Source organism: Ovis canadensis, chromosome 8, assembly GCF_042477335.2.
Source record: "Ovis canadensis isolate MfBH-ARS-UI-01 breed Bighorn chromosome 8, ARS-UI_OviCan_v2, whole genome shotgun sequence".
NCBI classification, from domain to species: domain Eukaryota; kingdom Metazoa; phylum Chordata; class Mammalia; order Artiodactyla; family Bovidae; genus Ovis; species Ovis canadensis.
Window position 1 is genome coordinate 10,578,173 of NC_091252.1, and position 22,518 is coordinate 10,600,690.

Here is a 22,518-nt window from a genome sequence, read left to right on the forward strand (position 1 = left end):
TTGACCTGCATACAGATTTCTCAGGAGGCAGGCAGGTGGTCTGGTATTCCCATTTCTTGAATAATCTTCCACGTTTGTTGTGATCCACTCGGCCAAGAGGCATGTGAAATGAGTGCAACTGTGCGGCAGTTTGGACACTCTTTGGCATGGCACTTCTTTGGGACTGGAATGAAAACTGACCTTTTCCAGTCCTGTGGCCACTGTTGAGTTTTCCAAATTTGCTGGCCTACTGAGTGCAGCCCTTTAACAGCATCAAGCTTACAAATAGTTCATGGACTCCCAGTGCCTAAAGGGTAAAGTTTAAGCTCCTCAGTGGGACATACAGGATTCTCCATGATCAGGCTTCTGCCACTCTCTGCCTTTGCCTTTTACTTACATCAATACCTGATTCCTGGTGAGCGTCACTCTCTCTCCTCGGAATCTGCTTATACCACATCCTTGCCCAGGGATACCCACGCATCTCTCCCTTTCCCAGTGTGCCTAGTTAATGCCAACTTTTCTTTCAAGATTGCTCAGATGAAGCTTTTACCAGTAAGATAGAAACAAGCAGTGTCTGACTGCTCTCATCTGAGACGGTCTGCTTCTAACAGTTGGGCCACAGCACGCTCCCACTGACTATGATCCCTGGTCTGGGAAGATTCCATATGCTGCGGAGCAACTAAGCACATGTGCCACAACAACTGCGCCAGCCCTCTAGAGCCCATGCTCTGCAACAAGAGAAGCCACTGCAATGAGAAGCTCAGGCACCGCGATGAACAGTAGTCCCTGCTTGCCACAACTAGAGACAGCCCGCAGCCATGAAGGCCCGACACAGTCAAAACTAAATAAAATCTTTTTAAAAAATGATGGAATGAGACAGATAGACAACACCTTGATTACCTCTGAGCTCAGATGCAAACAAGAATGTATGAACCACACAAAAGAGCAAGACTCTCTCCTGGCTAATGTGACCGCTGCTTCTCTGCCAGTTACAGCCTCAGCCCCACCTAGATAAAAATTAGGATCCTCAGCCACAGAACCACTACTGCCTTCTCACAGCACCAATTCTGGAGCAAAACAGTGATTCTTTAAACCTTCCTCACAGGCAAGTAACTCAAGTCTAAACTGTAACAAGCTCCCTTCAGATCTCTCACTGAGATGCCCTTTAGTTCCTCATGGTGTGGTTTCTTCTTCTTTGCCACAAAGCAAGAAATCCCATGCTCACTTTGGCAGGACATACATTAAAAGTGGGACAATACAGAGAAGATTAGCATGGGCCCTACGCAAGGATGACATGCAAATTCATGTAATGCTCCATATTAAAAAAGAAAGAAAAAAAGAAAGAAATCCCTTTGTTCAACTACAGGTATGTTGCTGACAGTCCTTGGCAGGAGAGTATCATCACCAGGCTGGCTGAGGACTCCTGCCTTCTTTGTACCAAAGATGTACTATGTAAGCTGTAGACAGCAGTGTTGGCCTGAAGTGCTGTCCATTCACATCTGTCTCCCTCTGGATATCATAGGTCCCACGGGAACCATGTCATTTCTTCTCTCTGATTATCAATTTTTTTCCCCCTCAGTACCTTACAAAGAGGGGCTTCCTTACTGGCTCAGATGGTAAAGAATCTGCCTGCAAAGCAGGAGACCTGGGTTTAAACCCTGGGTCAGGAAGATCCCCTAGAGAAGGGGCTGGCTGCCCACTCTAGTATTTTTGCCTGGAGAATCATAATGACAGAGGAGCCTGGCAGGCTACAGTCCAGGGGTCGACTGAGTGACTAAGCACACACACACACCTGACAAAGAACCTAGGACATAGTAAGCTCTCAAAAAATGTTTAAGGAATGAATGAAGTACAGCAGATCCCAAACATCTATTGGATCTGGGATTAAAAGTGGAGCTTCATGTAACAAAGTATTTTATGACATTTTCAACTACAATGTCATCTGGTTTAAGAAGCTCTGGGAAACCTAATTCTCTTAATTCCTCTTGCTTCTGAATATTTCAATTTCTGAAGCATATGGAAAAACAGATTAACCTTAGGCTTGGATAATGGACAGATTCAGGCACCTTTCTCTTTAAAAAAAAATCTAAATAAACTAAAAAGTTTCATAAGTTAGTGAGGATAATGGTAAAAATGAAATTTTAGAAGAAGCAAGTTATTAATAATCAACGCGGAGAAAACATACCAAGTTTTTTTAAAAACTGGAAGCATAATTGACTTACAATATTATATTAGTTCCTCGTGTACAAAAGAACAATTCAAAATTCAATACAAACCTATTACACAATGTTGACTTATGTTCCCCAAGCTGTACAGTAAGTACATCCTTGTTACTTATTTATTTTATACCCAGTACTTTGTACTTCTTAATCCCCTTCAACTACCTTGCCTGGCCCCCACTCCCCCTTCTCCCTCTCTAACCACTAGTTGGTTCTCTGTATCCATGAGCCTGTTTCTGTTTAATATTTGTTCACTTGTTTTATTTTTCAGATTCCACATATAAATGAAAAGACACAGTATTTGTCTTTTTCAATCTGACTTATTTCACTAAAGCAAAATACCGTCCAGATCCATCCATGTGTTGTAAATGGCAAAATTTCATTCTTTTTTATGACCAAGTAATATTCTACTGTATATATAAATACATTACATTTTATGTGGCAAGATCCATTTACAGTGCATTAACTATTTTAACCTGTTCCTCAGTGGGGGGAAATGGGTATTCATTTAATTAATATCTGAGAGCACAGGGAGATCTCAAAGTAACTTTATTACATCAGTGGTACCTTCTAAATTTCTGCCAGCTTTTGGTGAAGACCAAGGGATGCCATATTTCTTAAAATTCAGCAGCTTACAGAGACCTTTGTAGTGAATTATAAAACTTAAAAAGAAACGTGAAAGAGTAAATGTTTAATTATTACCTGGTTTGCTATATATGGAGAAGCAATGGCACCCCACTCCAGTACTCTTGTCTGGAAAATCCCATGGAGGGAGGAGCCTGGTAGGCTGCAGTCGGTGGGGTCGCTAGGAGTTGGACAAGACTGAGCAACTTCACTTTCCCTTTTCACTTTCATGCATTGGAGAAGGAAATGGCAATCCACTCCAGTGTTCTTGCCTGGAGAATCCAAGGGACGGAGGAGCCTGGTGGGCTGTCGTCTCTAGGGTTGCACAGAGTCGGACACGACTGAAGCGACTTAGCAGCAGTAGCAGTTGCTATTTATAAAAATTGAACCCTGTGATATACAGGGTGGGCCCAGTGAGCTGAGACAAGCACACACAAGTCCCGCGATGCCGAGAGTGAGGCCGGGAGCCCAGACAAGCACACACAAGTCCTGCGATGCTGAGAGTGAGGCCGGGGAGCCCAGACAAGCACACACAAGCCCCGTGAAGCAGAGGCCGGGCACAGGGAGCCGAGGCAAGAGCACACAAGCCCCGCAATGCAGAGGATGGGCCCGGGGAGCCCAGACAAGCGCACACAAGTCCCGCGACGCAGAGGCCGGACCTGGGGAGCTGAGACAAGCGCACACAAGCCCTGTGATGCAGAGGCTGGGACTATGAAGCTGAGACAAGCGTACATGAGCCCACAACACAGGGGGTGAGTTCCGGGGGCTGAGGGAAGCCCACAGAAGTCTCCATGACACAGAGGGCACAGTTGGGGAGCCAAGGAAAAATCCACACAAACCCCTACCCAGCAAGCTTTGGCTAGCAGTGCAGGGCGGGACAGGGGAACAGAAGCATAGCAATGATCCCGGGGACAGTTGGGGGCTGGCGACAGTGGAGATATGCTGGGAGGGCCACTTTGAAGCAGCTGTGGAAATAGATGTGTCTAACACTGCCAGGGCCAGAAGGGCTGCCCAAACACATACTGGACCCATAGAGACTACTGGACACTGCACCGCCCTTCAGAGAGATGAGGTCAGCTCCATCAGCCAGGGCACATCACAAGCTCCCCCAGCCAGGAAAACATCGCAGGACGCTAACCCGACCCCACCCACGGGGCAGACCACAACCAAGAAGAAGTGCGACCTTGAGAACCTTTTTGTTTTTTTGTTTTTTCTTATAAGTCACCCTGCTTACTCCCCCTATATAGTCTCGCCTTCACATTATCCTTTTGCAGTGCTGTGGAATTTTCCTTTTTGTTTTTCTTGTTAAAAAACGTAATTCATTTTCAAGATTTTTTGTTTGTTTGTTTTTAAGATTTTTTTTCTTTTTCACCCTTTTTTTTTTTTGAATGAGTTTTTAAATTTTGTTTTTGACATATTCAACTGCTTTGCCTACCATTCTATACTGGCTATAGCTATTCCTGACTATACAGAGATCTTTTCCAAATACATCTATTTATCTTTGCTTTTCTATTTTTTCTTTTCTCTCTTTTTTACCCTCTTTTCCATCCCCTCTTTTTCTCTTTTCCTTCTCTTCTCCTCTTTTTTCCCTTTTTCTATTCTCCTTTTTTTTCTTTCACTCTTTCTTTTCTCACCAAGTAAGTTAAATTGTTGAGCTCTCTTTGCTATATTCCCCAGTTGGCACTCTGCTTGTGCTCAGTTTTCCAGATTGAGCATTCGCTAGCTCTGCCTTTTAATTAATTGATATCACTTTTGGTTTTCCTTGTTCACCAAGTCAATCTCCTGTACTCTTTTCTTTAGAATACTGTATGTGTGCAAGTGTGTGTTTATGTCCCATTATTTCTGTAATTACCTGCTTGATCTCCTCCCACTAGAACACAGACACAAGTCACCCCTAACAAGAAGTCAACACAAACCACCCGTCCAATCTTGCCCTCCAAGGGCAAAAACCAAAAGGAATAAGGATTACAACCCTAAGGCCTGAGAAAAGGATACATCAAGTGGGGCAAGTTAGGGAAAAAAAAAAAAAAGATGACAAGACAGAGAAATACAGCACAAATGAAAGAACAAAGTAGAAACTCACAAGACCAAATAAATGAAGAGGAAATAAGCAATTTACCTGAAAGAGAATTCAGAATAATGATAGTAAAGATGCTCCAAAGACTTGAAAATAGAATGGAGAAAAATGCAAGAAACATTTAACATAGTTAATACAATCACCAAGGACACAGAAGAAATAAAGAATAAGCAAACAGAGATGAGTAACACAATTACAGAAATTAAAAATACTCTAGAAGGAACCAAGAGCAGAAAAACTGAGGCAGAGGAAGAGATAAGTAAGCTGGAATATAGAATGGTGGAAATAACTGCTGAGGAGCAGAATAAAGGGAAAAGAATAAAGAGAATTGAGGATAACCTCAGAGATCTTTAGGACAATATTAAATGCACCAACATTTGAGTTACAGAAGTTTCAAAGGAAGAAAAAAAAAAGGCACCGAGAAAATTTTTGAAGAAATTATAATTGAAAACTTCCCCAACATGGGAAAGGAAATAGTCAATCAAGTCCAGGAAGTGCAGAGAGTCCCTCACAGGATAAACCCAAGGAGAAACACATCAAGACACATATTAATCAAGCTAACAGAGATTAAACACAATGAAAGAATATTAAAAGCAGCAAGGGAAAAGGAACAAGTAACATACAAGGGAAAGCCTATATGATTAACAGCGGATCTTACAGTGGAAACTCTGCAGGCCAGAAGGGAATGGCAGGATATATTTAAAGTATTGAAAGAAAAATCTACAACCAAGATTACCATAACTGGCAAAGATCTCATTCTAAATTGATGGAGAAATCAAAAGCTTTACAGATAAGCAGAAGTTAAGAGAATTTAGCATCACCAAACCAGTTTTGCAATAAATACTAAAGGGACTTATACAGCCAGTAAACACAAGAGAAATGAAAGACCTACAAAAACAAATCCAAAACAATCAAGAAAATGCCAATAGGAATATATATATTGTGGATTAAATGCACCTCCCAAAAGATACAGACTGACTGAATGGATACAAAAATAAGACACACATATATGCTACCTACAAGAGACCCACTTCAGACCTAGAGGCACATACAGACTGAAAATAAAAGGATGGAAAAAGATATTCCATGTGAATGGAAACCAAAAGAAATCTGGAGTGGCAATCCTTATTTCAGGCAACATAGATTTTAAAATAAAGAATATTATAAGAGACAAAGAAGGACACTACATAATGATCAACGGATCAATCCAAGAAGAAGACATAACAATTGTAAATATTTATGTACTCAACACAGGAGCACCACAATACATAAGGCAAACACTAACAGGCATAAGAGGGGAAATAGACGGTAACACAATAATAGTAGGGGACTTTAACACCCCAGTTACACCAATGGACAGATTATCAAAACAGAGAATCAATACGGAAACACAAACCTTAAATGAAACATTAGACCAAATGGACCTAATTGATATCTTCAGGACTTTCCATCCAAATGCAGAAGAATATACTTTCTTCTCAAGTGCACATGGAACATTCTTCAATAGACCACATCTTGGGTCACAAATCAAACCTCAGCAAATTTAAGAAAGTTGAAATCGTATCAAGAATCTTCTCTGACCACAACTCTATAAGACTAGATATTAACTACAGGGGAAAATTGCGAAAAACACAAACTCATGGAGATTAAATAATACATTACTAAATAATGAAGATGTTACTGAAGAAATAAGTAGGGAAATCAAATGATTCCTAGAAACAAATGACAACAAAAACACGATGACCCCAAACCTATGGGATTCAGCAAAAGCAGTTCTAAGAGGGAAGTTTATAGCAATATAGTCCTACCTCAAGAAACAAGAAAAGCACTGAATAGACAGCCTAACTCTACATCTAATGCAGCTGGAAAAAGAACAAAAAAAGTTAATAGAAGGAAATAAATCATAAAGATCAGAGCAGAAATAAATGAAAAAGAAATGAAGGAAACAACAGCAAAGGTGAATAAAACTAAAAGCTGGTTCTTTGAGAAGATAAACAAAATTGACAACCACTAGCCAGACTCATCAAGAAATAGAGAAAAATCAAATCAACAAAATTAGAAATGAAAAAGGAAAGGTTACAACAGACAACACAGAAATACAAAGGACCATAAGAGAATATTATAAGCAACTACAGGCTAATAAAATGGAAAACCTAGAGGAAATAGATTCTTAGGAAAGTTCAACAGGAAGAAACAGAAGTTATAAACAAGCAAAGTACAAACACTGAAATCGAAATGGTGATGAAAAATCTCTCCCAAAACAAAAGCCCAGGGCCAGATGGCTTCACAGAATTCTATCAAACATTTAGAGAAGAGCTAATGCTTACTTTTCTGAAACTCTTCCAAAAAATTGCAGAGGAAGGAACACTTCCAAACTCATTCTATGAGGCCACAATCACTCTGATACCAAAACTAGGTAAAGACAACACAAAAAAGGAAAACTACAGGCCAGTATCACTGATGAACATAGATGCAAAAATCCTCAACAAAATTCTAGCAAACAGAATGCAACAACACATTAAAAAGCTCATACACCATGACCAAGTTGGGTTTATCCCAGGAATGCAAAGATTCTTCAGTATACACAAATCAATCAGTGTGATACACCATATTAACAAGTTGAAGGATAAAAACCATATGATCACCTAAATAGATGCAGGAAAAGCCTTTGACAAAATTGAGCACCCATTTATGATAAGAGCACTTCACAAAATGGGCATACAATGAACCTACCACAACATAGTAAAGGCCAAATATGATTAAGCCCACAGCAAACGCTGTTCTCAATTGAACAGTGAAAAACTAAAAGCATTCCCTCTAAGTTCAGGAACACGACAACGGTGTCCACTCTCACCACTGTTATTCAACATAGTTTTGGAAGTCTTAGCTATGGCAATTAGAGAAGAAAAAGAAATAAAAGGAATCCAGATTGGAAAATAAGTAAAACTCTTACTGTTTGCAGATGACATGATACTACACATATAAAATCCAAAAGAAACTATCAGAAAATCACTAGAGCTAATTAGCAAATTCAGCAAAGTTGCAGAATACCAGGTCAATACACAGAAATCACTTGCATTCCTATATACTACCAATGAAAAATCAGAAAGAGCAATTAAGGAATCAATCCCATTCACCACTACAACAAAAAGAATACAATATCTAGGAATAAACCCACCTAAGGAGACAAAAGATGTGCATATGGAAAATCACAAGACACTGATGAAAGAAATAAAAGGTGACATAAACAGATGGAGAGATATTCCATGTTCCTGGGTAGGAAGAATCAACATTGTGAAAATGACTATACTACCTAATGGAATCTACAGATTCAATGTGATCCCTTTCAAATTACCAATGGCATTTTTCATAGAACTAGAACAAAAAATTTCACAATTCATATGGAAACACAAAAGACTGAACAGCCAAAGCAGTCTTGAGAAAGAAGAATGGAGCTGGAGGAATTAAGCTTCCTGACTTCAGACTATACTACAAAGCTACAGTCATCAAGACAGAATGATACTGGAACAAAAGCAGAAATACAGACCCATGGAACAAAATAGAGCACCCAGAGATAAACCCACGCACCTATGGGTACCTTATTTTTGACAAAGGAGGCAGAATATACAATGGGGCAAAGATAGCCTCTTTAATAAGTGGTGCTGGGAAAACTGGAGAGCTATGTGCAAAAACAGAAATTAGAACACTTCCTAACACCATACACAAAGATAAAATCAAAATGGATTAAAGACCTAAATGTAAGACCCAAAACTATAAAACTCTTAGAGGTAAATATAGGCAGAACACTAGATGACATAAACCAAAGCAAGATCTTCTATGATCCACCTCTTGCTGCTGCTGCTGCTGCTAAGTCACTTCAGTCGTGTCCGACTCTGTGCGACCCCATAGACGGCAGCCTACCAGGCTCCCCCATCTGTGGGATTCTCCAGGCAAGAACACTGGAGTGGGTTGCTATTTCCTTCTCCAATGCAGTAAAGTGAAAAGTGAAGGTGAAGTTGCCCTGTTGTGTCTGACGCTTAGCGACCCCATGGACTGCAGTCTACCAGGCTCCTCCATCCATGGGATTTTCCAGGCAAGAGTACTGGAGTGGGGTGCCATTGCCTTCTCCATGACCCACCTCTTAGAGTAATGGGAATAAAAACAAAAATAAACAAGTGGAACCTAATTAAACTTAAAAGCTTTTGCACAGCAAAGGAAACTACAAAGTTAAAAGACAACCCTCAGAATTGGAGAAAAGAATAGCAAAGGAAACAACTGACAAAGAATTAATTTCCAAAATATGCAAGTAGCTCAATACCAGAAAAACAAACAATCCAGTCAAAAACTGGGAAAAAGACCTAAACAGACATTTTTCCAAAGAAGACATACAGGCGGCTAACACATGAAAAGATGTTCAACATTGCTCATTATTAGAGAAATGCAAATCAAAACTACAATGAGATACCACCTCACACCAGTCAGAATGGCCATCATCAAAAAGTCTGTAATCAATGTAAATTGATTACAGCCACTATGGAAGATGGTACAGAGATTCCTTAAAAAACTAGGAATAATACCACCATATGACCTAGCAGTTCCACTGCTAGGCATATACCCTGGGGAAACCAAAATTGAAACAGACACATGCACCCCAATGTTCATCGCAGCACTATGCACAATAGCTAGTACATGGAAGAAACCTAGATGTCCGTTGATAGACGAATGGATAAAGAAGCTGTGGTACCTACATATAATTGAATACTACTCAGCCATAAAAAGGAACACATTAGAGTCAGTTCCTAGATGAACCTAGAGCCTATTATACAGAGTAAAGAAAGGAAGGAAGAGAAATATAAATATCACATACTGATGCATATATATGGAATCTAAAAAGATGGTACTGATGAATTTATTTTCAGGACAGCAATGGACAAACAGACAGAGAACAGACCCATGGACACAAGGGGAGGTGAGGAGGGAGAAGGTGAGATGTATAGAGAGAAACGTGGAAATTCACAACACCACATGTAAAATAGACAGCTAATGGGAATTTGCTCTATGACTCAGGGAACTCAAACAGGGGCTCTGTGACAACCTAGAGAGGTGGGATGGGGAGGGAGATGGGAGGGAGGTTTGGGCGGGAAGAGACATGGGTTGTACCTATGGCTGAATCTTGTTGATGTATGACAGAAAACCACAAAATACTGTAAAGCCATTATCCTTCAATTAAAAAAATTTTTTAAAAAAAGAAGAAAATAGATGACCAACAAGGACCTACTGTATAGCACAGGGAACTATATTCAATATCTTGTAGTAACCTACAATAAAATCTGGAAGTATATATAAAACTGAATCATTCTGCTCTACACCTGAAACATAACACTGTAAATCAACTATAACAACAACAACAAATCACTGACTCTTATTACTGTAAAATAGAACAGAATAAAAGAACAATCATACCAGCTTGGTGGGGGGTGGGGAACTGAAAATATCAATAATAATAACTTGATGGGGAATGAAAATTTTATATGAAATATTTTATGTTCTTTAAACCAAGAAAGTGATTATGAAGCCATTAATAATGCTAAAGAAAAGACTGTGTATTTTAATTTTTGCTAATGTTTTCAGGTTCTTCTTTTATTCCCACTAAAAGACAAATATTTTATCTCTAGGGCTTGAGAATTTACTGTATTAAATTATGACAGATTTGATTTCTGATTTGCTACTGTGCTCAATTAAGTGAAGCAAATCTTACTTTAGTGCATATAAATTTTTTATAAAGGTCTACTCTAGAGGAGCAAATTATATAGCACAGCAAATGTGCTGTCCTTGTTAAATCACACTCATTTATTTATTTATTTTTTTTTTTTAATTTTGTGTTATATTGAAGTTTAATTTTTCATACTATTTATAGCTGATAATATTTATATTATTCACAATCCATTTGTTGATGGGAATTATGATAAAATAAATAACTTTCCAAGTTTCGGATTGAAATATAATCCAATATCCACTGTTCCCCCTTATATTAATACTTAACTTTTTAGAAGCATAATTTGGCTCAAAATAATAAAATAGTCTTATTAAATTCATATAGTGGCTTTTCTTAATATACATTAGTTCTTAACTATTTGTTTTTTTTTTTTTTTTTTTTTTAATTTTAAAATCTTTAATTCTTACATGCGTTCCCAAACATGACCCCCCCTCCCACCTCCCTCCCCACAACATCTCTCTGGGTCATCCCCATGTACCAGCCCCAAGCATGCTGCACCCTACGTCAGACATGGACTGGCGATTCACTTCTTACATGATAGTATACATGTTAGAATTCCCATTCTCCCAAATCATCCCACCCTCTCCCTCTCCCTCTGAGACCAAAAGTCCGTTATACCCATCTGTGTCTTTTTTCCTGACTTGCATACAGGGTCGTCATTGCCATCTTCCTAAATTCCATATATATGTGTTAGTATACTGTATTGGTAATCACACTCATTTAAAATACAAAAAAACACACTCGTTTCCTAACAACAAACATTTAGAATGTTGCTGTCTTAAGATTCCTTTTGTAGATAACACATATTATTTTCCACTAAGAAGAAAGACAAAGAAAGTCACTTGAAAATCATTACTCTAGAAGATTTAAAATGAAAAGATTTCATTTTCATTTCAAGTTTCATAGATTTAAACTAGAAAGAATTAAAATATCTTGGGCAAAACAGTACTTTGTATATTAATTTGCCTAGAGTGTGCACAACAGAAATATTCATTAAAAAGTTGGTATCTTAAACCTGAAAAAAAAAGTTTCTGAAATTATTTTTGAGATGTGCCAAAGTTCATACCTGATTTTTTAATGATGAAAGAATATACTCCTTTTCATAGGGAGTGATTGTCTTGTGAGTTTCTGGTGTATCACTAACTAAGCAGATCCATAAAATAAACCAGATGATTCCAACAATGCCTTAAAATTGAAAAATAATAGTTAAATGAAATCAGAATGCACCAATGCAGCAATTTACTTATGTCTTGAAAAAAATTATGTAATTATAAACTTCACCACAATATGTGTAGCATTGTCACCACACAAATCTTTTTTTTGTTGTTGTTATGAGAACTTTTAAGATCTATTCTTTTGGCAACTTTCAAGTATGCACTACAATATCACTGTGCAATACATTACAAACCTAGTCTTATTTATTTTATAATGGGAATTTTGCACCTAAAGCGAACAACTTTTGACCACATGACTGCCTAACGGGGTCTACCAGACAAAATCTTTAAAAAACTAAATGTCTACAATCTATTATTTCCACAGGTATCTGCTTTTGTTTATTTGTTTTGATTGCAAACATATTTCCCAAATAAATGTTTAGGTGCAATCTTCTTTATTAAAAATGTGTATCACCCTGCTATTGAGATTGAGGAATGAAAGGCCCTGGGGCTAAACAAACAAACAAAAAAGATTAAAACTACCAAGTGAGAGTATCCTACTTTGCTTGAGAAGAAATATTTCAAAATTTACATTTTTATAATAAGTGACATAGCAATTTTTGTAGTAAGTGTAGCATTTAAGTCCTGGATTCAACAGCACTTTCTATTGAACAAATATTCCAAAATTAACAGCAAGTTACAGCTTAGCCAGATCATTTTAACCACATGAACTTGAAAAACAGGTTATCAGTAAGTGTTTCAGGGCTTTGTGGTTTAGGAAATGGTTACTTCAGTGAGTTGGCATACACATATTTTAACCAATTATTAAACCTCTATTACATTTCAGACCTCTCACACCATAATTTAGGTTACATTTTGAATAAACTTACCAAAGAAATAGAAGACATAAGTCCAATTCATATAGTAGCAAATTACTCCAGAAAGAGGAAGAGAAACTACTGTCCCAAGTTGTGCTCCTAGAACAACAAAACTTTGTGAACTTTGGAGATAAATGAACGAACAGGGGACAGGTTTACTGCTTAAGAAGGTGGATAATAGATTATGAGGAAAAGAGTGATCAGCTCCCATAGGTGGGGCTTCCCTGGTGGTCTAGGGGTTAAGAATTCGTCTGCAGATGAAGGGGTCACTGGTTTGATCCTTGGCCCTAGAAGATTCCACATGATGCAGAGCAACTAAGCCCATGCACCACAGCTACTGAGTACACAAGCTTCAACTGCTGAGGACCGTGGGCCTAGAACCCGTGCTCTGCAACAAGAGAAGGCACCACAGTGAGAAGCCTGTGCACTGCAGCCCCACTCACTGTAACCAGAGAAAGCCCACGTGCAGCAGTGAAGCCTCAGTGCAGCAATAAATACATGAATTAAAAATAAAATCTCATAGGAGCTGAGTTTGTCGTTTAGTCACTAAGTTATGTCCGACTCTTTTGTGACCCCACGGACTGCAGTCCGCCATGTAGGCTCCTCTGTCCACTAGATTTCCCAGGCAAGAATACTAAAGCAAGTTACCATTTCCTTCTCCAGAGGATCTTACTGACCCAGGGATAGAACTCCATTCCTACACTGGCAGGCAGGTTCCTTACCACTGAGCCTCCAGGGAAGCCAGAGGAGTTGAGTTAGTCACATGTAAATACAAATAATCCATTCTCTTAAGGGATCATTTACTAGAAAACTCATCATATGTAAAATAGATACATTAATATATAGTTACATTAGTTACAATTATATAGCTATTGCTGAATTAGAAGGCATCAATCAACTGAAGACCTATTATAACATGAGCTAGTAAATGCCACATTACTAGTAAATGTGTTAGAAAGCCAAGTGTTTGGGGGAAAGGCTCAAAGATGATCTCTAAACATAACCTACTGCAGCAAATCTGATGGAAAATGAACAAAGCTTTAAGTAATCTAATTTGCTCCAAATAACATACATTTGTATCAGATAAATAAGTACTAAAACTCATTTTAGTATTTAGTATTTAGTACAAACAGAAGACACCTTAGTAGGTATAGTGTAAGCTAAAAGAATCAGACATTGTTTCTGGTCTCAAGTTTTAGTCTTATAGAGTAAGTAAATATAAACAAATAATTATTACATGTTAGAAAGTGTTGAGTATCACAGAGCAATATGAAAGTTCAAAGGTAGGACAGATAACCTCTGACCTCTAGAGGTCAGGAAAAGATGTTAAGAGGTAGTGGTGGGACTTTGAAAAGATGACCAATGTCTGGTCCCATAAGAAAGAAGATAGAGAGGTAGAGGTAACAGGGTGAGTAGGAATGAAAGCAGGAAAGGGGCAAGTGGGATTGGGAACTTCAGCTGGTGAAGGAAAGGAAAAGAAAGGCTAGAGAAACAGGTTGAACCGTTGTTGAATATCTGCTCCCTGCCAGGCACTATGTGCCAGGGGCTAGGCTGGCTAAAATGAAGTGGTAATGACCACAAAGACTCTTGACCCCTCATTTGAGCTCAGACTTTATTTAATAGGCAAAATCACAGATAGTGCCTCTTCTTGAACTTCTTATCAGATTTTTTACATCGATCTCCACACAGCTGTAAGAATCTTCTTAAAAGAAAAAGAAAAGGAACCTTCTTAAAATGTACATGAGATCATATCTCTCACGCAAAATATTTCCCCATTGCCTTTTGGAGAAGAAAAACCCTGTGACCTGTAGGCCTTCATGTAATCTGGCTCTTGTCTATTTCTCTAAACCCATCCCACTCCAGTACTCTTGCCTGGAAAATCCCATGGAGGGAGGAGCCTGGAAGGCTGCAGTCCAAGGGGTCTCAGGGTCGGACAGGACTGAGCGACTTCCCTTTCACTTTTCACTTTCATACATTGGAGAAGGAAATGGCAACCCACTCCAGTGTTCTTGCCTGGAGAATCCCAGGGACGGGGGAGCCTGGTGGGCTGCCGTCTATAGGGTCGCACAGAGTTGGACAGGGCTTAAGTGACTTAGCAGCAGCAGACACCTACAGTGTTTCTCATTGCTTTGAAACTATGTTACTTCCTGCCTGTCAGTCCTGTACATGTTGTTCTGATTGGCTGGAATGCTTTCCTTTTTTGCTCTTTGCATGACTGGTTCATCTCATTCTTTAGATTTTAGCTTAAAAGCCACTGCAAGAGAGGTCTTTCTCAACCACTATATTTAAAAGCAGTCAGATTAAAAGTTTTCATTCCTCCAGTGAGCTGGAGAAATTATAATTCACATATAAAGCTCATGCTATCTTACCTATAGATCAAATGACAGAAAATAATGCATAGGGGAAAAAAAAAAGTGTCTGAAGGGAGGGATTGGAAGTCATGACATGTTTATGAGATGATCAAACCAGAAATCACAATTTAAGGACACAAGTATTCAATTTTCCAGCTTTTGGGGGATTTTGTTCTGTTAAAGCATTCTCTATACCAACATCTAAAAAGGCAACATGGTTTGAAATAAAGGATGGCAGATGGAGAAAACAACAATAGTCAATTATGCCACATTGCTATATGCTAGTGAGCCAAGGAAAACCATTAATAACTAAGTTGTATCCTCAAAACTTTATTTTTCCCCAAAGGAAACACTTGACATTACATGACTCTGGTGTATACCTTTCCCCCAAGGTTGATGTATAAATAACAAACTGTAGCAAAAATCTTTATAAAAATGGTTATCTCACCTGCATATGAAATACTCAGAAGCTTGCTTCTTTCAAGAGGGGGAGCCCATGAAGACCACATGGCATGCATGGCTGGATATGTGACACCCTGAGAAGGGAAAAAGGCATTTCTGATGAAATACAAAGTAGTTTCGTTAATGTTTTAAATTCAGTTGAATATTTTGTTGCAAGAAAAATTTCTGGATAAGACTCAAACCAGAATTACGTTTCGTGGAGTGACATGCCTTTACAGTGTTGAGTGAAAATACCTCATAGTGAAGTACTTTAAAAATCTGAACAAAGATTTGTGGATTCTGTCAACTGGTTTGAGGACTGCAAGGTAAGGGTTATAAAAAATATAAAAGAATGTATTCAATGATGATATAAAGGGATTCCTCTCAATGTTAACTTTACTTATCTACTTTAAATAAAGTTAACATTGAGAGGAATCCCTTTATATCACCATTCAATACATTATATATATATGTGTATATATATATATATATATATATATATATATATATTTTTTTTTTTTTTTTTAAGGGCTTCCCTGGTGGCTCAGAGGTTAAAGCGTCTGCCTGGAATGAGGGAGAATCAGGTTCGATCCCTGGGTTGGGAAGATCCCCTGGAGAAGGAAATGGCAACCCACTCCAGTACTCTTGCCTGGAAAATCCCATGGATGGAGGAGCCTGGTAGGCTACAGTCCATGGGGTCGCAAAGAGTTGGACACAACTGAGCGACTTCACTTTCTTTCACTTTATTTAAGGCTTGAATGAAATGGAAATGTAACCAATACATAACTTAAACATACTGATCTAATACTGTGGGATACTAGAAGAAAATTCAAATTCATTCTTATTAACAGGAAAAATGGTCCTACCAAAAAACACTCAATTAGAGTGTTTATGGTATTTTTTTTTTAAGTTTTCTGGTCATAATTAGCCTAGTAAATGCCAATTAGTGGAAGGGCAAGATAGGAGTAGGGGATTAAGAGCTATTAATACAAACTACTAGGTATAAAATAAATAAGCTGTCAGGAAATTATACATCACAGGGAATATAATATTTTATAAACGTTACAAATGGAGTATCAGTTCAGTTCAGTTCAGTCGCTCAGTCATGTCCAACTCTTTGCAACCCCATGAATCTCAACACGCCAGGCCTCCCTGTCCTTCACCAACTCCCAGAGTTTACTCAAACTCACGTCCATCGAGTCAGTGATGCCATCCAGCCATCTCATCCTCTGTCGTCCCCTTCTCCTCCTGCCCCCAATCCCTCCCAGCATCAGAGTCTTTGCCAATGAGTCAACTCTTCGCATGAGGTGGCCAGAGTACTGGAGCTTCAACTTTAGCATTATTCCTTCCAAAGAAATCCCAGGGCTGATCTCCTTCAGAATGGATTGGTTGGATCTCCTTGCAGTCCAAGGGGCTCTCAAGAGTCTTCTCCAACTCCACAGTTCAAAAGCATCAATTCTTCAGCACTCAGCCTTTTTCACAGTCCAACTCTCACATCCATACATGGCCACTGGAAAAACCATAGCCTTGACTACACGGACCTTAGTCGGCAAAGTAATGTCCCTGCTTTTGAATATGCTATCTAGGCTGGTCATAACTTTTCTTCCAAGGACTAAGCGTCTTTGAATTTCATGGCTGCAATCACCATCTGCAGTGATTTTGGAGCCCCCCAAAATAAAGTCTGACACTGTTTCCACTGTTTCCCCATCTATTTCCCATGAAGTGATGGGACCGGATGCCATGATCTTCGTTTTCTGAATGCTGAGCTTTAAGCCAACTGTTTCACTCTCCTCTTTCACTTTCATCAAGAAGCTTTTTAGTTCCTCTTCACTTTCTGCCATAAGGGTGGTGTCATCTGCATATCTGAGGTGATTGATATTTCTCCTGGCAATCTTGATTCCAGCTTGTGTTTCTTCCAGCCCAGCATTTCTCATGACATACTCTGCATATAAGTTAAATAAGCAGGCTGACAATATACAGCCTTGACGTACTCCTTTTCCTCTTTGGAACCAGTCTGTTGTTCCATGTCCAGTTCTAACTGTTGCTTCCTGACCTGCATACAGATTTCTTAAGAGGCAGGTCAGGTGGTCTGGTATTCCCGTCTCTCTCAGGATTTTCCACAGTTTACTGTTTGAATCACTATGTTGTACGTCTGAGATTTACATAATATTGTACATCTGTTACACCTTGACTGAAAAAAATACCAATTACTGATAATGGAGAAGTAACAGAACGGTGAAAGCAGGGAGGTCCATAGAGACTTGGGAGAGGAAGAGATGCTACAGGGAACAGGAAGGAATGGACTCTGGTAGATTCAAAGTGGTAGATTCACTGCTCTCCTTGGCCATTCACTAGCTGTTGTAGCCTCAGAAAGATTAGTTAACCTCTTAGAACTTCCATGTCTTTATCTGTAAAACAGGTATTTTACTTATATAAGGAGAAGAGGAACCTGGTATTAGGGGGCTAGTTTTATTTTGTAATCAAGAAGAGTTTATTTGGTACACCTCTATTTGATAAGGATCATTCAGGTGAGTGACCAAAGCTTAAATGCAAATAGCACTTGGCAATTTCCTAAGTTTTCTAGCTATTACTATATGACTGGATTTTACTACTCCAGTCAGTGTTTTTCCTACACAGATATAAAGGGATTCCTCTCAGTGTTAACTTTATTCATCTACTTTATTTAAGGCCTGAATGAGACTAATACTTTTTCACTTCCTTATCTCCTCAGCAGGAGGGAGCAGGGGGAGCTGTGAAGTGTCCCCTACAAAATGTTTTCTCTGGTCTTTGAGCAAAGCTTCTAACTTTGGAGTGCTTCCACTGGAGAGCTCATCAACCACAAACAAAAATCTACTCACGTTATTTTATGGTTTAATCAGTTTTTAGTTAAAAAATAAACCCTTATCATCTTTCAGTGTCATTTCTTGGGGCTCATGTTCATACCAAAGAATGATATCTTTAAGAAGATAAGAAAGTGAGAAGGGGTAAGAAGAAAAATAAAAGAGAAAAAAGCATACCTCTCCTAGCCCTTCCAGTGCCCTGAGTGCAACGAGGGCTCCGACTCCGAAATCTGCAGCGAGGGGAGTGAACAGGGTGAAGATAGCTGTAGCAAAGATCCCGAATCCTAGCAACAGCTTCCCCCCACTTCTGCTGGCAACATATCCTCCAGGAATTTGTGTGATGATGTAGCCATAGAAAAAAGATCCGAGAATCCATCCTTGAGTTTCTGCATCCCACCGGTACTTTTTACCCTATAAAGAATAGGAAAACAAAAAAAAGTCTTTTATGGCTAAGTAACATTCCTTCGTGTTCATGTACCACAGCTTCATCCATTCATCTGTCGGTGGACTTGGACGTTTCCTCCAAGTCTGGCTGCTGTAAATAGCGCTACAGAGAACACGGGGTGCACATGTCTTTTAGAACTGCGGTTTTCTCAGGGTATATGCCCAGTAGTGGGATTGCTGGGTCATATGGTAGTTTTAGTCCTCTTTTTTTTTTTTTTTTTAAGGAATACTCCACACTCTTCTCCACAATGGCTACATCAGTTTACATTCCCACTAACAGTGCCTGAGGTTTCTACCTAGAGCCCGTTATACAGAGTGAAGTAAGTCAGAAAGAGAAAAACAATTAACATATATATATGGGAACTAGAAAAACAGTACTGATGAAACTAGTAGAGGATGGATTTCTGGACACAGCAGGGGAAAGTGAGGGTGGGAATGAATGGAGGAGGTAGCATTGACATATATACACACTCGTGTAAAATAAACAGTTAGTGAGAAGTCGCTACAGAACACAGGGAGCCCACCCTGGCACTCTGTGATGACCTAGAGGGGGTGGGATGGGGGGAAGTGAGGGAGGCTACAGATATATATATAATTATGACTAATTTCCATTGTTGTACAGCAGAAACCAACAGAACATTGTAAAGAAAATTTCCACCAAATAAAAAATTTAAAAAAAACCCAGCCTTTTAACATCTTGATAAAATGGCTCCTTTCTCTTATTGGCATGTGAGTACATATAAATGTAATTTTGAACCACTGTTCTTTTTTTTCCTGTTCGTTTGTTTTTTGGCTGTGAGGCCTGTGAGATCTTAGTGTCCCGACCAGGGACTGAACCCAGGCCATACCAGTGAAAGCACCAAGCCCTAACCACTGGACTACCAGGAAATTCCCCAGAACCACTGATGGAGGCTGAAGAACATGCAGACTTCCTCTTGGGGGGGGTGAGTCAATGTGATACAGACATGCAGTTTCTAGGAGTGAACGGAAAATCACTGAAAGTCATAATGTGCAGGCATGCTTGCTATTTTATAAAACTAGATGATGGGATGAATTGTAGATGTTTTGTGACAAAGGAGGCTCAAAAAAGGCAGAGTTGATCCAGAAAGTTACTGATCAGGATACTTCAGAGGCTAAGCCAGGCTTTAGAGCTAGGGCTGGGTTCAAGGCCCGCTCTGTTACTTACTGGATTTGTAATCTGGGAAGATTAAATGGAAAAGGCACATAAAATAAGGCCTGACACATACTAAGTAACCACTTAATGTTAGCTACTAGCATGCAAAAATATAATGTCTCCTCATTTCAGAGCAAGCACTTAAACAAAGATACAGAGCAGTACAACAGAGCAAGAATTTAAACCAAGCCAGAAACTTCATGTGAGTAGGAAAGGTCTTTTAACTAGCAGCAACACACAGTAAGGTGAATATGAAGATTTAAAAATTTTATTAGTTTATATTTTTGGTTGTGCTGGGTCTTTGTTGCTATGCATGGGCTTTCTCTCATTGCATCGAGCGGGGACTACTCTCTAGCTGCGGTGCGTGGACTTCTCATTGCAGTGACTTCTCTTACTGCAGAGCACAGGCTCAGGAGTTGTGGCCCACGGGCTTATTTGCTCCATGGCATGTAGAATCTTCCAGGACAAACGATCGAACCTGTGTCCTGCACTGGCAGGCAGATCCCTATCCACTGTACCACCAGGGAAGTCCAAATACGAAGATTTGACAACTGGGTATCTGAATCTTTAGTACACGTAGCCATGTAACCTAACCCATGTGTTAAGAACCATTCAGGATTTCTTTTTACTGTGCATATAAGGCAGATAGGTGGCTCAGATGCTAAAGAATCTGCCTGCAATGTAGGAGACCTCGGTTTGATCCCTGGGTCAGGAAGATCCCCTGGAGAAAGGAATGGCTACCCATCCCTGTATTCTGGCCTGGAGAATTCCATGGACAGAGGAGCCTGGTGGGCTAGAGTCCATGGGATTGCAAAGAGTCGGACACGATTAGTGACTAAAACTTTTCAAGTAGTTGAATTATCAGACAGAATTTGTGGAAAGGAGAAATACAAAGCAAACCCATAATTATGTTTGTTTACAGTACCATTCTGTAGCTTCTCTGAAATTCCAGGGCTTCATGAAGTATCTGGCAGTTACAGGTTGAGGTAGGGAAAGTGGGTGATATGTACCCTTAACATGTATTCAGTAGCATTATCAAAGTCCAATGTAAAGATTTTTGATGTCATTATTTTCGTACATGTGCTTGTTTGGGGGCAGAAACCCTCTTCCCTGTTTGAGGAGAGGGAAGTCTTCTCATCTGTAAATGGCAGAGAAGACTCACCTAACATGGGATCTGGCTCCTTGATAAGCACTGAAGATGGAGAAAAATATGCTTATAAAAAGACACCAGCTTGTCCCCCCTGTATTGTCTCCATGCAAAACAAAACATTTAATATGTGTAAAACTCAATTCTGAACAAATGATGAACAAGCACTCATCAATACCACTAGAATACGAGGGGGGCAAAATGATCTAAGTAGCTTAGGTGAGACATGTTATAGATTTTTGAAAAGAAATTGATGAATTCTTATTTTTCACCCTTGTAGTTGAGATTGTTTAAATTCTCCTGCAACAGAGGGCTTCCTTGGTGGATCAGTGGTAAAGAATCAGCCAGACAATGCAGGAGACACATGCTTGATCCCTGACCTATGAAGATCCCCCATAACGTGGAACAACTAAGCCCAAGCACCACAACTACTGAGCCTGTACTCTAGAGTCTGGGGAACTGCAACTACTGAGCCCACGTGCCACAGCTACTGAAGCCCGTGGACCCTAGAGCCCTTGTTCTGCAATAAGAGAAGCCACCGCAATGAGAAGCCTGCTCACCGCAACTAGAGAGGAGCCCCCACTTGCAGCAAGGAGAGAAAAGTCTACGCGGCAACCAAGACCCAGCGTAGCCAAAAATAAATAAATAAAATTTAAAAAGTTCTCCTGCAACAGGAACCTTTTAAAGAGTACAGCTATTAAATATTGTTCCCATAAAAACTATTTAGCAACATCTAAAACAATCTAATTTCCCAGTATGCCAGACAGGTTTTTCTAAATTCTCTTCAAGGATGGCATGTTTATGGAGGAAACTCAAAAGTTACTTTTCAAACAGATCAGGGTGCAGTGGTAGCAGCTAACCAGTCACTGGGAAAACACAAAAGAAAATCATTCAGGGTTTACATGAAGAAAGAATCTGTGTTTCTGTAGGACGTACAAATTCAATGTTTTTCAATATGTTTACCTGGAATTATTTCATGATTAAGATCATCTGTTTGAAAAAACAGCACTCACCGTTTGGTTGTGAAGAACTTTTATGGGAGCAGAATGCTCTGCACACTCGTAGGACGTTCTATTATCTTTGGCAGTTGTGTTTGAATCCACCATGTCCACTAGTGCAACGCTCAGATTCACCCGTAATGAATAGAGAACGAAGAAACCAAAAAAGGACAAAAATGCTAGGTTGTAACGAGCAGAGCAGCATACTGGAGCTGAAATAAAGACTTGGGGTAAAACTTCCATGAAAAGAATAACTTAGATCATATTGTCCAAATCATTAAAAAGGTCACTTCTTAGATGTACACAAGTTCGTAAATTATGAATATTTTTCTGAGAATACTATCAGATGAAGTATACCTAAAAGCATGTATCAAGGAGAATTTGTTCTGGTATCTGTAGCTTTGATAAACATTTAA

General features: G+C 39.3%; 1 protein-coding gene and 1 non-coding gene across 7 annotated transcripts in view; one reads left to right on the forward strand and one right to left on the reverse strand.

The window, feature by feature from the left end:
* Window positions 1–22,518, reverse strand: part of SLC17A5 (solute carrier family 17 member 5) — a 93,428-nt gene that overhangs the window by 54,594 nt on the left and 16,316 nt on the right. For all 6 annotated transcript variants that reach the window (XM_069598012.1, XM_069598011.1, XM_069598009.1 and 3 more), the window contains 5 exons: window positions 22,118–22,314; window positions 18,517–18,750; window positions 15,507–15,594; window positions 12,720–12,806; window positions 11,742–11,860 (listed from right to left, as the gene is read on the reverse strand). In XM_069598012.1, the coding sequence (XP_069454113.1) occupies window positions 11,742–11,860; window positions 12,720–12,806; window positions 15,507–15,594; window positions 18,517–18,750; window positions 22,118–22,314 (725 nt within the window). The remainder of the gene's footprint in view (window positions 1–11,741; window positions 11,861–12,719; window positions 12,807–15,506; window positions 15,595–18,516; window positions 18,751–22,117; window positions 22,315–22,518) is intronic.
* On the forward strand, window positions 1,199–1,303 carry LOC138445470 (U6 spliceosomal RNA). The gene has a single exon (XR_011258903.1). It is a non-coding gene; the product is annotated as a U6 spliceosomal RNA (small nuclear RNA).